The sequence below is a fragment of the Manis pentadactyla genome, chromosome 1 (genome assembly GCF_030020395.1).
Source record: "Manis pentadactyla isolate mManPen7 chromosome 1, mManPen7.hap1, whole genome shotgun sequence".
NCBI classification, from domain to species: Eukaryota; Metazoa; Chordata; class Mammalia; order Pholidota; family Manidae; genus Manis; species Manis pentadactyla.
In genome coordinates this window covers 194,019,226-194,035,202 of record NC_080019.1, presented here as the reverse complement: position 1 = coordinate 194,035,202, position 15,977 = coordinate 194,019,226, and the positions used below count along the sequence as shown (strand labels likewise).

Sequence of the window (15,977 nt, the reverse complement as noted above, 5' to 3'; positions counted from 1 at the left end):
CAGTATCAGGGTGGTGGTTAAGTTCACATGCAAGGCATAGGCCAAGGCACCACAAGGCGATCGGCAGGACTCCAGGTTAACTCAGAGGATGAAGCCGACGGAAAACCCAGTCAGGTAATAATTTTGAATTTTGCTCTATTTAGTTGTGTGGCTTGGGCTCATGCTGTTTCTAGGATCAGGTGCTCCCGCCCAGGGGCTGACAGACTCACCCTAAAGCTGAGCCTGAGAGACACTCGCATGTGCCTGTGGCCACATCCTTGGCTTGACCTGGAGGCGGAGGCTATGCAGTGTCCCCCGGGCAAGATCCACCTCCAGCTGCAGAGGCCCCCATGGAGACCTCGGAGCAGGCGCAGGCCCAGTGGCAGGCTCCACCCGGAGCCTTGTTTGTGACAAACAAGGACACTTTCTTGCGTCCTCCCCCTCTCTTCAGCTTCACAATGGCCACTCTGCTGTGGAAGAGCCCCAGGCTGTGCCCTGTCACCGTCACCGCTGCCCTGGCCGGACGGGTAGCCAGTGCGTGGGGACCGTTTCCTCCTTGTTGGTGCCTGGGGTCGGTTTGTGGGAACAGGAGGCGCCAGCGTCCCTAAGGCTGACCTAGGCCACATCGCCCTTTATCCAAGCCAGTTTTCCTCAGCTGCCCCCAGGGTGTACCACGCAAGCCCCGAATGTCTGTTTGAGGAGAGATGCCAAGCTGGCATGTTCAGAGATAACATAAAAACTTAGGCTAAGGCTAAGGCTAAGTTTTCTGTTTCCTCAAAGATAGGATGCTGAAATGGGGAAGGATGTACAATCATTCTTAGGAACCTGGCCACCCCCAGCAGAAGCATGAGCCCTGTGCCACCCTAATGTCCTCTTGCCCGAGAGGCACGGATTTTAAAGAAAGGCTGAACTGAGCTTGCAAGCATGAATATTAGGCTGTGCAGTAGGAATGGGGGCTCCCCCATTTCTACCCTGCTTCTAGGCCCATGGAGGCCGTAAACAAGGACATCAGAAGCACCTAGCTTTGCAGAGAGTGACTCAGAGGAACCTCCCTGCTGTGAGTGGCTGAGTACAGTGACCCAGGCAGACCATGACTTTCCTATAAGCTGCACCGAGGGAGGGATGGCTGGTCTGCTGAGACAGGAGGTACAGAAGCAAAGGGAGTGGTTGGCAAACACTGTCACTGTGAGCTAGTTGCACACCTGGGATTATGTCCACCACCCCTCTCTCCGTCTCTCAGGAGGTCTGCAGGGACTATCGTTCTCTCACTTTGCCAGCCCTGCTCTCTGCTGTGTCCTGGACGTAAGAGAGGAGACGAGTTTGGCAGCCAGGCCTTAACAGCACCAGCCTCAAAAGTCCTGGCTCTTTACTCAGTCGAGTTTGGGGAGCCGGGAGCTAATACAACACATAAGGCCGGGCTCCTCCAGGTCCTGCTCGCACTGACTCTGGGAGCTAAGCTTGTTGGGCTGCTTTCCCCAGAAAATGGGTTTCCTGGAACACTAGAGCAACGAGTGTGGGGCATCCCTTTGGCAGAACTACCAGTGCGTGCCCATGACCACAGAGACTGAGGCAAGCACAGGCAGGACAGCACGGGAAGGCCGGGCGCCAGCGGGTGCATTTGGAGACCCAGCAAATGTTTGCAGCTGTGGCTGACGTTACCACATGGGAAAATGGAGAGAAAAGACAGACTTTAAGACAGTTCAACATAAAAGATGAAAGTTTTCAAAACAAAGGGGATGATTTACAACCAGGTGTTAGATTGGAATGCTAAGTCATAAAGCAGAGCTCTTACTAGACGTATAAAAAATATATTTAAAATGCAACCTACAAACCCCTCTTTACCTGTAACATTCAAGCAAATCATTTTGAATTTGAAGCATGGAAAACTGAACACAAGTAAAAAGTTTTATATAAAATATTTTATTAGCAGTCTTTATTTCTTAAAGTATCTAACTTTACATTCATATACTCAAGCCTCCCCGACCTGGGCATTTTGCTTTCCTCTTTGTCACCTTCTAAATGATCCGGCATGTGTTCAAAGCCTTAAAAGGTTTTGACGACGCCTTGACCATCTGCACGATACAAAAATCTTTCTTTCCTTCTTGGAGTGAAGGACGATTGAGGATCAGAGACAAGGAAACGCCACGGACTGACACTATGAGACACACACCATGACACACACAGGTGTATGCCCGCACACGCACGCGTGCACTCCCGGCCCTCCCTCTCTGGCCCCAGCTAGCCCACAGGTATGCTGCGTCAGGGAGCTAAGACCCAGGAAGGGCAAGGAAGGTGGCTGCCATCACCAACGAGTGGGCTCCTTCCCCCCGGGCCAGCACAGGACGAGACAACTGGGGACAAGGGGGGCAGGCCACCATCCCATCTCAGCTGTTTGGTGACAGCAAGTCCAAAATGAAGAGCCACGAAACTAGTATTGCACTTCACACCTTACAGAGCATTTCCATGTATGTTTACACACTATGAGCAGGAGGCAATATGGCAAAGTAAAAAAATAGGGGTTTTAGGGTCACACTAGGCCTCAAATCCATCTCGGCTCTATCCTGACCCTGGGCCCCAGAGCGTCCTAGCTCTCATCCAGCCTTGGTGTCCTGCACCCGCACAGGGAACAGAAGTCCCACTGGCCTGCACTGGAGGGTGAGCCCATCTGGGTTCCCTTCCCCGAGTCCCCGGGCCTGGGACAGTACCGAGCACCTGGGGATGGTCCATAAAGGTCGGCCGAGCGAGAAGGTGACCAGAGGGATGTGTGAGGTGTCCAGCGCGGTGCTCAGAGCGCCCGGCAGCCCAGAATGCTCAGTGCACTGGGGCCCACGCTCTCTCCTAGGTGGGACCCAAAGGCGATTTCTGGCCCCTGGGCCTCTGCCCCTGACCCCCTGGCTACCCCTCCCTTGGGGAGGGGAATGGCTTCCTGTGGGCCTCTAGGATGAGCTTTTACCTGAAAGCTTACGTCCCACTCCTGGTCCTGAAGGTCCCTCCCCCAAGGTGACTCCATGGGAGTCCAGCCTCTTCTATGTAAAAGGTTTCTTCCCTTCCTGGGAAAAGTGGGGAGAGCACAACTGCTCTGAGTGTGGACAGAGGCAGCAGGTCCCAGGATGAGGGACCAGCAGAGACCCGGGCAGCGTGGAGGTGGGGCAAGAGCAGCAGCAGAGCCCGTGGCGCCGCCCCTGCGCACCAGTTCCTCGTGGGGATGCCCCTGGGGTTTTCACACTCCCCTGCTCTAAACTGGGGAGGCTCTGCACCCTGCACCCAAGGCCTAACCCTTCCTTTTATGCAAAGACTCTACACAGAGGTGAAAGGAGGCCCGAGTTGTTACATCAGAAATTACCTAAAAGAATTGGATTTGGGGAGTTGGCCAGTTTAAATTCCAGTGAATGAAAGACAGCACATCGCCTGCCTCTGAGCCACAGCGGCTCAGAGAGACTAGTCCGGAGGTTGACCAGACAATGTCTGAGGCCCCTAGAATTCAGCGTGTTTTCAAACTACCTGAAAACAACGGCAGAAGGAAAATACCTGGGGATGAACATCTGAGCCTGAAGAAAGGCTGCCAGAGGCTCATGAAGAGAAAGAGAGGGACCGCCGTGGCCTAGGGACAGGGGTCCTACGCGGTGCGGGCCCTGGCGTGCACGCCCTTAGCAGGTCACGGATGTGCCACTGGGAGGGCTCACTTGGGGAGAAAGAGGCCTTTAAACTCTGACCTCACCTGATGTCATCTGAGACATAATCCAAGACCTTTCCTGCCCCCCCCACACTCCCCGCCGTATCTCACTGGCTGTCCTACGTGGGACTCCTTTGCAATGCGGTACAGGAAGTCTGTCTTGAAATAAAGACACAGAAAGGCCAAGATTGTCCCTGCTTAATAACTTATTCTGGAAGGCGATGCCAACTTGGAGCAGAACAAGCAAACTGAAAATTGCTTTGAAGTGTCCTCACTGGGCTCACTAAAGAGCATCTAAGGGTGGAAAGGGGCCTCCAAACACTTGCAGACCAAATCTGGGTGCAAGGAAAACCTAAGCTCTTTCCATCTCTTAAAGGAGGAAGTAGAGCTTTGGGAACATAACCACAGGGGAGAAGAACCCTTTAGAGCTGAAAATGGCCTTGAAAGCCAACAAATGCTGCCATGTACAGATGAGGGAACTCAGGCTCAGAGGGGTGAATGGATTTCCCCACAAAAACACCATCTTTCCTCAGAAGACCCCAACTCCAGGATAATGATATTCTTCCTTCAAATGACCTTGTGTGGCTGCAACCCCCATCCGCCAGTGGCCCCAAGCCTCTGGTGGCTGGCTCGGGCCCATGCCCATGTACTCTAGTGATGCCAAAGGCCTTCTGTCCTGCAGACGTGACCGCCGTCCCTGCCCGAGGGATTCCCGAGGAGACTGCATCACGGCCAGGAGGGGATTCCTAGGGTGAAGTCTACACAAGCCCAGCAGTGAGAAGACGGCGCAGCTGAGGGGTCGGGAAAGCAGGGCAGCGAGCCTCTGCCCTCACGCAGTGACCTTGTCCCGGGCTCATCTGCAGAGACCCCAGCCCACACCCGGGATTCCCTCTGCCCAGCTTTCCCAGGTTCAGTGACGGTAGCTGGTGTGATACACGAGCAGAGAAAATGTTCGTAAAAAATCAAGAAGGTTGAGCTTCTAGAAATGTTCTGAGCAAAATGAAAGTTCTCAGAAAGTTAGGAAGGAAGAAACAATGTATTCTGCTTAACATAAGCATGGGGAAAATGAAAGAGTTGGCCAAGTTCATCTTAAGCTTTTTGTATAACTTTTTAAAATTTGTGCATGGCTTGGCGCATATAGTTTCCAAAGCCTTCTCTCAACCTGTGTTTACATCTTCCATACCTTCTCTCTGTAAGTGAGACCAGCTCAGCAATACACCCCTTATACCTCTAAATACGATACGTATTTACCCTGAATGTTTTCTTCAACAAGTACTAAAAAGACATAGTTTCTTAAAACAAATGAAAATTATCAACTTTTGGCTTGGAAAATGACTTCTCATTGGAAAAAGAGACAAACCGTAAAAAGATGAAACTATGAAAAACAACAGTCGTAGACGGAACCCCTCCTCACTCCGCCTGCCTCCCTGGGACGTCCAGCTGCACAGCCATCAGCTGAGAGCTGCCTGACCCTGGACCAGGACCAGTGACCTGGTCACAGGAGGGATCTGACCGCGGAAGTCGCTCATCACCAGCTGCTCTGCAGCTTCAAATTCTGCCCCAGTTCTGGTATTTTTAAATTCTGCATGTGAAAAAAAAAAAAAAACCTTTCCACATCTTCTTCCTAGTTAAAGCTAGAAAGGGCAATGGAGAGAAGACCCACCCCGGCTGTGCGAAGTCCAGCACGAGACGCCTGCCGAGCCAGCGAGCTTCCGGGGGTCGGATCAGAGCAGTCTCTGCGTCACCAGGCACGGGCTCACCGCCGCGATTCCGGAAGGTGCCCTTGGCCACAATGTCTAGTTTTCCTTTCCAGGGGCATTCAGGTGCTTACCTCTCTGCCCGGATTTTGTATCTCAGGACAAAATAGGCAATGAGGCGCAGGGAGATGAAAAAAGCCCCGAGGACAATGAAGTCCAGGTAGAGCTCGGCGTTCTCCACATCCAGCTCCCGGAGAATGGCCTCTGACTTCTGGAAGTGGCACGTCTCGTCGATGTCACAGTGCAGATCTTCTCGGTCGAGGCCATAGATGGAGAGGATGACCCCTTCGAAGCCATACCTGAGGGGAAGTGCCAGGTGTGAGATGCCTTCCCCCAAAGCCCAGCCCTGCCTCGTCTGCCAGGGGGCGCAGGCGGCCATTCCCAAGGCCCTCAGCCTGGCATTCCCTCCCTCCCATATACTTTCCTTCATGGCAGTGCTGCCTAACTTCCAACATCTTCCTGAAACACATCCGAGGGCTCGACTAGGCTTTTTCCAGTTTTGTCTCCTCTAGGGTCCCCACCATAAAAACATATGGAATAAACAGTCGTACTTGTGAAGTGGTGAAGTGGGTTGACAAATGCTTGGATTACCTCTGATATTGCATGGTTTTTGAATAGTTAGATATAATAAAGGGTCTACCAGCCTTGCAGGGACAATGAAGCATTCAAAGAAAACATTTCTGCACCATATGTCATTCTGTTACAGCCCTACACTGTCAGGACAAAGGCACTAATTTTGAGAAGAAAGACATGGGTTTCTGATTTCTTGGTACTGCAGCGCAAACGGATCGCTGAAACTCTGTACAAGTGCTTTGTTTTGATTTTGTTTTCCTGAACAATACACCTGGGTCTGAACGGACATTCCAGAAAAGCAAAGCCTGTTCCCAACTTTGGATCTTGTGTGTCACGGGGAATCGCTACATCTTGGGGAGAAAAGCTCTAAAGGGCACCCCACCTGGCAGGGCCAGGGTGCCAGAGCTCCCCCTGCACAGGCTCAGGGCCAGGGTGCCAGAGCTCCCCCTGCACAGGCTCAGGGCCAGGGTGCCGAGCTCCCCCTGCACAGGCTCAGGGCCAGGGTGCCGAGCTCCCCCTGCACAGGCTCAGGGCCAGGGTGCCGAGCTCCCCCTGCACAGGCTCAGGGCCAGGGTGCCGAGCTCCCCCTGCACAGGCTCAGGGCCAGGGTGCCGAGCTCCCCCTGCACAGGCTCAGGGCCAGGGTGCCGAGCTCCCCCTGCACAGGCTCAGGGCCAGGGTGCCAGAGCTCCCCCTGCACAGGCTCAGGCCCAGGGTGCCAAGCTCCCCCTGCACAGGCTCAGGCCCAGGGTGCCGAGCTCCCCCTGCACAGGCTCAGGGCCAGGGTGCCGAGCTCCCCCTGCACAGGCTCAGGGCCAGGGTGCCGAGCTCCCCCTGCACAGGCTCAGGGCCAGGGTGCCAGAGCTCCCCCTGCACAGGCTCAGGCCCAGGGTGCCGAGCTCCCCCTGCACAGGTTCAGGCCCAGGGTGCCGAGCTCCCCCTGCACAGGCTCAGGGCCAGGGTGCCGAGCTCCCCCTGCACAGGCTCAGGGCCAGGGTGCCGAGCTCCCCCTGCACAGGCTCAGGGCCAGGGTGCTAGAGCTCCCCCTGCACAGGCTCAGGGCTCCCCTTGCACAGGCTCTGATGCCAATGGGCCCTACAGGCTGGAATATTCTTGTTCAAAGATATTAGGGTATTTAAAACTTACTTTCCTTTGGCTTTCTTATTAAGGTTTTACAAATATTCAGGACCTTGTTACAAGCTCTGCTTATTCCAGAGAGAAATGACATTCCTAAGGAGGGAAACGCTCCCTCCCAGGGAGCCTGGCAGCGCCCACAGGGCAGGGACCCCATGGCTTCCTCAGGGGGTGACTCGCAGTATTTATTTTCACTCGCTGTTGTTTGTGGCTGTGTGGCTGTGCGGGTGTGAGGGGGACGGCGGGGACACAGAACTGCAAGTGGCTCCCAGGAGCATGTGCGCATTCACAGAGCCCCTCCCCTCCATCATGATGTCCTCCCAGAGCAGGGAGGCTCCCCACACACTACCTGACGTAGGAAATGTAGGACATCCACTGCAGGTAGGCTGGGATCGTGTCAAAGCTGACGAAGAACCCCGAGAAGAGGAGGACAGGGATGGCCGTGACAGGCCCCACAAAGGTCGCCACCTGCAGGGACGAGGCGAACGTACTGGGCGGGAGCAGGCAGGCAGCCTGGCAGCCCACTAGCTTCCTCCTCGGGTGGCCCCGAGGCCATATCCACGTTGCTGGGCAATCACCTGCACTGGGAAGGGCCAGGGCCTTTGGGATGGGAAGCACAGGCCAGGACAGCGCAGGGAGGCACCTGGTGTTCCTGCCGGGAGGGAAGCTTGTGGTTTTGTGCCCAGAGGCTCAGCGGGCCCCAGAGGAGGAGACTGAGGCAGAAGAGAGGAAAGCCTCGCACCGAGCAGCGGATGGGGATGAAGGTGTTTAATGAGGGGGCACAGCTGCCTGGGTGGCTGTCTGAGAGACGGAGGGTGCTGACTGTGGGCTAGTGCGGCCAGCACTTCTGATGGCCCTGGGCCAGACACCTCGCTGCTCCCGCCCACAGGTGAGGGGACTGCCCAGAGGATAAACAGCTGCAAGGGTAGAAACAGGAAGCGCATGGCAGCCAGCAGGACCTCGGAAGGCCTTGGCGTACAGGACTCACCAGAGCTCTGAATTTGTTCTAAAGACAGGACTGGCCGGGGCTCCTGAAGCCCCAGAGGTACAAAAATGGGGGAGGCACACGGACTTGGTAGGTCGGGGTGGTGTCAAGAGGGCATATGGAGGGGCTCAGGGCAGGGTGGAGCGTGCAGGGCAGAGGAGTCTAAGGGATGGCCCCCTGGGCCCCACGGAGGCAATAGAATAGGTGTTGAGAGTGTGGCCTCTGAGCAGCTGCATGACGCGACCAAGGCACCTCTCTGGGTCTCGGTCCCCCCACCTGTGAAGAGCGGATGGCACTGCGCCTAAATCAGGGGTAAAGAGGACCAAATGAGCTCTTGTGTGGGAAGCCCCGAGAACGGCATGTGGCTCACGCAGGGCACCACCGAGGGCACCTGCTGCTGTCAACGTGCCAGCAGGGCTGGTACCTGCAAGGATGTGGATGCGGCTCCGATCAGCAGGCCCAGTGACTGGGCCACCAGTGAGGTCATGGTGCCCAGTGCAGCAAACAGGACGAACCGCACGGCGTCGGAAGGCTGCGACGTCATCCAGTACACAATGCTGCAGTAGGCCACGGGGAACATGATCTGCAAGCACAGGTCCGTCACTCCCTTGGAAGCCGGGGCCCTCACCCCTTCTATGGGGTTGATGGACAGTTCACGCCCCTCCTCAAATCCTGCCCCTTGGCTAATTAATGTACCTGGAAGGGGACATCGGCCATGGTCTTGGCCAAGTAGTAGGCCTTCAGGCTGTACCAGTAATTCAGGTGTTCGCGAAGAAATACTCCCATCTCCAGGGGAACTAGGACACAAGAAAGTGACCAGGGGTCAAGCAGACGTAGCTAGTGCACCAGGTGACCTTATGCTGAGCTCTCTGCAGCTGTAACCTGGCCCAGGCCACAGTGTGGGCCTCCCACTACTTAGAATTTGAATGAAAAGATGTGAAATGATTTACTAGCCAGGAAAAACTGCCAACCATTCTTAAAGCCTGAAGAGTCACTAAGTGGCAAATCCAAGAATGTCCACACAGATACTGAGTATTATTTTAGTGATAAACACAAGTATTTACTACTAACCTTACTCTCACTGAGTGACTGTGACACTGTGGTTCCCTCCATGGGCAAGACCTAGCAAGCTGGGCTTGGAAGTCCAGGGCAATTTAGGGAGGAGGCATTGCAGGGGGGTTTATGCTGCTGTCCTGGTGAAGCAATAGCTTTCTACACTGTCAGCCCAGAGTGAGCGAGGGTGGCCTACTCTGCAATCTAGAATTGCACACAAATCCAGAATGAACCTAGAATATCTTTACCCACTTACAAACTTGGGCTATCTTAATAACTGAACAAGGTAATACTTAAGCAGTAGACTCTGAGGGGTTCCTGATTAGAAAACCTTTTAGAAATCTCTCCTCAGCCTTCCACTATGCTTACAGGTTTTCCATTAGTGATTAATTCCTTTGGTTTAAACATTGCATGTATTTTCTTCTCTCACAGAAAGTGTAATAATACCTACATCTACCAATAAAGAAGATTACTATTTTCTAAAAATTGAGACACTATGTTTTCAGAAAACTCATCCTGTGGCCAACCCATGACCCCCACTCGCAGGTGGGAATCCCAGGTGATGAAGGGAGGTGGGTACGTGGCCAGGTACTCACATGTGAGAACAGTGGGCATGAGGGCGGCAAACATGAGGAACAGCATGGAGAAGAAGAGGAAGCCAGAGTTACTCAAGACCTTCTTGGCTTCGTTCCCGATCCCCAAGTAGAGCAGGCCAATGAGGAGGCCGATTCCAATGTGGGAGGTGATCCGCAGGTGCGTCAGGACCTGGGGACAGGCACAGTTCTTACTCACACACTGGGAATTCTGGGGCTGGGCAGTGACATGAGGAGGAGGCCCAGGGCTTCAGGGGTCCTGCACCTTCTCCTCCAGAAAAACAAGCCCCAACCCTAAGCCAACACACACACACAGAAGCATACTATTGCTGTTAAAACAGCAGTTATTCAAAAATGGCAAGCAAGAGCAGTCTAGCTTCAGAGGAGACCAGTAGAAACAGTGGCAGGGAGGGGACGAGGAATGGACATATCTGAGGCTGCCTCCAAAGAGCTCCGGCCTGGGCGGCTACAGGCCCCTCCATCTTTCAAGTTAGGCCGCAGAGGCCCCACTGAGCTCTCAGCCCCTCTCAGTCAGGGTGCCAGATCATCTGCTCTAACCCCGTGGTGCCCAGTCATTCATGACCCGCATCCCAACAGGGCTCCATACAATCTGCTGGTGCCCCACACTTGTAGTGCTTTCCTGAGGGAGGCTAGGCCCCTGGGCAGCAGTCCTGGCCACCCAACCTGCTCTGGCCAATGGAATGTAAGTACAAAGGACAATTTGCCACCTCAAACCAGAGTTTTAAGGGCTGCCATTTGGTTTCTCTCTTGCACTTTCCCTTTGCCATGATCCAGAAAGGAGCCATTCCTCCATTCTGAGTCCCAGGGTGAGAAACACGAGGGGCAGGGCCACGACCCACAGCTGTCAACATGTAATACAAGCAAAGCATGGATATTTGCTGTCATGGCCAACGGAAGCACTGGGGTGTGTTTGTTACTGTAGCGTCAAAGAACAAAAGCTGACTAATGCAAACAGGGGAAGAACAACATGAAAGCTCAGTGCAGATGCACAAACCAGAAGACAGCCCCACAGCCTGCTTCACCTCGAGGGAATACTGCAAAGCTTACCGAATCCCTCATGATGCTGAGGAAGGTCCTTTTGAAGAGGATGCAGAACTGGGTGAGGCAGCTGGCCGAGAAGCTATGACAGCCCTCCATGGAGCTGGCATCCTGAGAACACAGCCGGGAAGGGTGGGGGGGAGAGGGTGAGACGCCGAGCCCGCATGCATTCCCTCCGGCTCAGAAAGAGTTGCCCCTCAGCAGGTGCCCCTCAGCAGCCACAGCCCTGCCGGGGCCTGGGGTGGTGCAGTACCTTTCTCAACCCCTTCAATCGTTTCTCCTGCTTTACCTCTTCGGAGGGCCGGTGCCAGAGGAAGGGGTTCACCTCGGCATCCCCACCAGGCTCCCTCCTGAAGTCCGGGTCGCACATGCCCTCCCGGACGGCTCTCACCAGGCGGCTGTTCTGGTCGCCATACTCACCGGACGCGACCTCCATGACTGTGGGAGACATGGACGGTCAGCACAGGCCCAGGGGAGGTCCCCTGTATTGTGAGTGGGAGCTCTAGGCCTCTCATTTGGGAGTGCTAGTCACCTATCTAGCGGGAGTAGTTCTACCTGGTCATATGGATGCTGCATGACATGATAAAGTCATTCAGCAGCCAGGGTTCTTTTGGCTCCAAATCCCCTACAAGGCCATTTATCACATCAGGAGTCTGGAAACACCAACACGTGGTGACATCAGAGAGCCCGAGAAGTAATCTGCTCAGGCCTCCAGGCGACGGTCACCAGTGCCTGCTGCCGGGTTGGAACAGCAGGGCTGGGAGAGGAGCACAGGGCCACGGCTCCTGCTTGGATGGCCCGCCCTTTGCCCGTGATGAGAGACGTGGCAGTTCTTGGGGGCCATGGGGAAGAGCCACGAGGTGTGTGCAGCACCACAGGGATGCTGAGATCATGGAGCCATCAGCCCCCAGGAGGTCCCAGGGGGGCCCCCTCCACTGACCGCCCTCCAGGGCCCTGGGGGCACGCCTCCTCTGCGCTCCCACCCATCCATGGCCCTGCCCCTTGCCTCTCCTGGTTCCACACTCTAGGGTGGCTGCTGCTCCGTCAGGGCCCAGGTCTACCAGCCCTCCCTCCCCCGACGTCCCTCCTGTGCATGCCCAGCCCTCACCTCACTAACATTCTTGCTCTGAGTCCCCAGACCTTGATTTCTCTGCACTCCCCCCTGGCAAAACCAGCTGTCTATGTGCTTCAAGCCTTATTACCCACCATCCAAGCCTCCTGATCCAGTCATAGACAGGGACAGGTTGCCCCCTGGCCAGCGCCACCTGCGCTGGGTCCTCACAGCCACCACACTCTAAAGGGCCTCTCTCCTCACCCCTGCCTCCCTCCAGGTGGTGTTGAAGAAACACAGGCCATGCGAAGGGAGTGTCCTCACCCCTCCGGGACCCTCCGCAGGCCCACGTGCCCGATTTCTGCTGCAGTCGGTCCTCCCCTTGAGATTCCCAACTCTTTGCAGGCATTGGGCCTCACTGCCCTGCCCCTGCTCAGCAGCCCATCCCCAAGGTCCTTCTCTCTCTTGTAAACAAATTCGCCACCATCAGAGGACCCCCCACTGCCTCTTCCCTATAAAGGAGCTCGCCGTCCCTGCACCCTGCTCCTGTCCAACGCAGCCCACTGCTTGTAAGGGACAGAAGCTTCCCCTGGGGCAGGTGCCTCTTGGAACACAATCTGGGAGATGATGTAGGAACTATGGGTCCTAGGAGAGGAGTGGCCAGATGTTTGAATGAAAAACAACGGAGCAAGAATGGCTGATGGCTGGGGGACAAAGGGGGAGGGTTGTAGTGGGTTGAATGGTGTCCCCTGAAAAGTCACATCCACCCAGAACCTCAGAATGTGGCCTTATTTGGAAAAGGTTCTTTGCAGGTACAATTAGTTATGACTTTTGAGACGAAATTATCCTGAATTTAGGGTGAGCCCCGAATCCAGTGGCTGGTGTCCTTATAAGAGGAGGAGGAGACACAGAGGGAAACAGAGAGAAAAGCCACATGGAGACAGAGGCAGAATGGAGTGGTGCATTCACAGTGCAAGGAAAGCTGGGGCCGCCAGCAGTGGGCAGAGGCAGGAAGGGCCCTCCCCTCCAGCCTTCAGAGGGAGCACAGCCCACTGACCCCTCAACTCTGACCACCAGCATGGTGAGAGAATGGATTTCTGTTGTTGTAGGCACCCACTGTGCGGCGTTGTGTCCCAGCTGTCCCAGGAAGGCAGGATGTGGTGGCAAACATGGACCCAGGTACAGTGGCCAAGGGGACAAAGGGGCTGGGGGTGGGCATGCAAGCACCTGGTGGTCTAATAAATATGCAGCTCCAGAGAACAGAAGGCAGAGGGATGCCAAGGTCTCCAGCTTGGAGGGGGAGCAGACTGACAGGAGGAAGAGGCAGCTGGTTTTGGAGCCACTGGACTTGAAGAGGCTGTTGGGCTTGTGGGGCATGAGGAGAAGCTAGAGGAGGAGGAGGCCTGGGAGTGACGTGGACATTGAGGACATGAGCTCCTACATCTCAAGGCAGTGCAATCGGCTGCTAAGCACTGAGACCCACCAACTGTGGCACCTCCGTGAAAGAGACATCGCTTGACGTCAGCCTGGTCTCTGCACTCCACGTGTCACCTTGTTATTTGGTCAAAATTTAAGTCAGCATTTTAACACATCAGCTAATCAATGCAAAAAGGTATTTTTTATTTTTAAGGTTCTTTCTTTTTATAAGTAACTTCTTAAGTCAGAAGCCTAACAGAAAAAAGTGTTAGGAAATATCTCTCCTAACATCAGCTCCCTTGTTCTAGTTCCTGTGAAACTGTAAACCCACCGAAAGTGGAAAAGACCCCCTTTCTTTTCCTTCCAGCTGGTCAAGGCTCTACTTACCAAAATCAGCTGGGTTGTGGTAGGTAGGGCAGTTCAGACCTAAATCCCTCAAGTACGGTACAAGATTTGAGACTTTCCCCCGATACACACATTGTCCTTGACTAAGGACATAAAGCTGGAAAAAAGGAGAGGCAAAATATGAACCCTGCCTTCTTCTGTAAAGCAACAGAAGCTCTCAACCCACCAGCCCCAACCCATCCGTCCCCAACCCATCCCCACATCCAACCAACCATCCACCCAACCCACCCACCAATCCACCCACTCACCCATCCACACCCATCTAACTCATCCATCTGTCCATCCATCCACCCATCTGTCCATCCCTCCATCCATCCACCCACCCACCCACCCATCCATCCATCCATCCATCATCCACCATCTATCTACCCACCCACCAGTCCATCCCATCTACCCATCCATCCACCCATCCATCCATCCATCTATCCACCCATCTGTCCATCCCCCCATCCATCCATCTGTCCATCCATCCATCCACCCACCCATCCATCCATTTCTCTCTCTCAGGAGAGCTTTACATTATCTCGAAGGGCTCTGCTAAGGTTGAAAGGGAAATCCATGATAAGTCATGGAAGACTGAGGATATCATGTGGCCAGGAAGTACTTCATTATAGTGGTTTTATTTCCCCTCACACTAACCACCGGCTTAGGAAAGATTTTGGAGCTATAAATATTTCATCTCTTGGGACTTTTCTTTGGCTCACAATACAATCAAAACCTAAGAATTACAAAAAAGGTGATTTTGCATAAATATCCACCTGCCATTTAGTTCTCCCCCACTGTAGCCGGGGGGGGGGGGGGGGGGGGGGAATGAAGCCTTGGCATTGTCAGTGACTTGCCCAAGACCCTGGGGCTGCACACGGGCCCCGGGGAGAGAACACAGCCCAGCTCCTCCCACCCCCGCTGCCCCGCCACCTCAGCGGCTAACAGCCCGCTCAGAAATGAAGACACCCCACTGAACTAACGTGACGCTGTGAGGGGCGGGGGCGGGTTCACTTGGGCTGGTCACAGTGGGGCCTGCGTACCTGGTCGAACAGCTCGAAGAGCTTGGCGCTGGGCTGGTGGATGGTGCAAATGACGGATCTGCCCCCCTGAGCCAGCCCTTTCATCAGGGAGACCACCTGGAAGCAGGAGGCACTGTCCAGGCCACTGCAAGACAAGGGGCTCCATGAGACGCCTGTGGGACCCCCAGACCAAACCCTAAGCACACTGAGCAGGTCTGTGTGTGCAGTTCTCAGCCCGTCTCAGCCAGGCCTGCTGTGTGAGCCTAGAACAGCGGGAGAAAAAGACAGGCAGGCGGAGCCTCTCCCCTCTGAGGTACCAGCGGGCCCTGTAAGTGCTGCTAGCGCAGAGGGCAGGCCCTTCCCTTCGTGCTCCCACGTACCTGGTGGGCTCGTCAAAGAACATGACGGGAGGGTTGTTCACCAGCTCCAGCGCGATGGCCAGGCGCTTCCTCTGGCCCCCGGAGAGGCTCCCTGTCCGCGTGTTGGCGCATGACAACAGGCCCAGAGCTGTCAGGATCTCCCTGACCTGGGGAGCAGCAGAGCCAGAGCGCCTGTCAGGGACTGCCCGCCATGCCTAGCCACCGTTAGGGCCCGCGTGGAGACATCCGCCGCCTCCCCCACCCCACGCACAGACACCCCATGCACAGACGGGCGTGCAAATCATGGCCCAGTCCAGGCTGCCCACTGCTAAGTGGGCAGGTGCATTTCCTAGTCTGAGGCTCTGAAACAGGCCTAGGAGGCTGAGAAGCTGTGCTGGGTTCAGGCCTCCCGGCCAGGGTTCTACCTCCTGCTATGACCTTGCAAGTTCCTTTACTCAGGGAGCAGGTCAGGAGGGTGTTCAATGAACATTTGTGGGACAGGTGGACACATACATGGATGGATGATCAGATTTCTGAGCAGCTCAAAGCGGAGGGCCACTGTGACAGCTAAACAGGATAATGAGGGAGCGAGCCTGGCGCAGTGCCCAGCACGTTGTGAGCATTTGACTGAGGGCAGCTATTAATGATGCTCTTATTAGAGCACGCAGCTCCTACAGACACACAACCATATAGACCAGGTCCTTGGAAAGAAGGCAGGAGGCCCTGTTTGCACTTGTCAATAGGAAAACAGGGTCCCTCATGGGGCAGCAAGGCTGGGAACTGCTCTGGAGTCGCCCCTCCCACAGCAGCCCCGCCGGTGCCTGGCCCTGGGATGCAGCTCCCACCCAGCCCGTTTTGCACCAGGTTCTCCCTGTCTGCTCTGGGTTATCGATCCAGTACTGACTCGGGGAGGGAGAGGTCAGCAGGCCTTGGTGCA

At 55.1% G+C, this 15,977-nt stretch overlaps 1 protein-coding gene across 2 annotated transcripts in view; it reads right to left on the bottom strand.

The window, feature by feature from the left end:
• Nucleotides 1-1,879: 1,879 nt before the first annotated feature.
• The window catches only part of ABCG1 (ATP binding cassette subfamily G member 1), a 79,291-nt gene continuing 65,193 nt past the window's right edge, over nt 1,880-15,977 (bottom strand). The window contains exons 6-15 of one of the 2 annotated variants that reach the window (XM_036876841.2): nt 15,062-15,207; nt 14,703-14,826; nt 13,660-13,774; nt 11,059-11,243; nt 10,815-10,916; nt 9,750-9,918; nt 8,797-8,897; nt 8,525-8,683; nt 7,465-7,583; nt 1,880-5,708 (exon numbers count right to left, since the gene is read on the bottom strand). In XM_036876841.2, coding sequence (XP_036732736.1) covers nt 5,480-5,708; nt 7,465-7,583; nt 8,525-8,683; nt 8,797-8,897; nt 9,750-9,918; nt 10,815-10,916; nt 11,059-11,243; nt 13,660-13,774; nt 14,703-14,826; nt 15,062-15,207 — 1,449 coding nt within the window. In that variant the 3' untranslated portion in view covers nt 1,880-5,479. The remainder of the gene's footprint in view (nt 5,709-7,464; nt 7,584-8,524; nt 8,684-8,796; nt 8,898-9,749; nt 9,919-10,814; nt 10,917-11,058; nt 11,244-13,659; nt 13,775-14,702; nt 14,827-15,061; nt 15,208-15,977) is intronic. The other variant, XM_036876842.2, reaches the window with a different exon arrangement.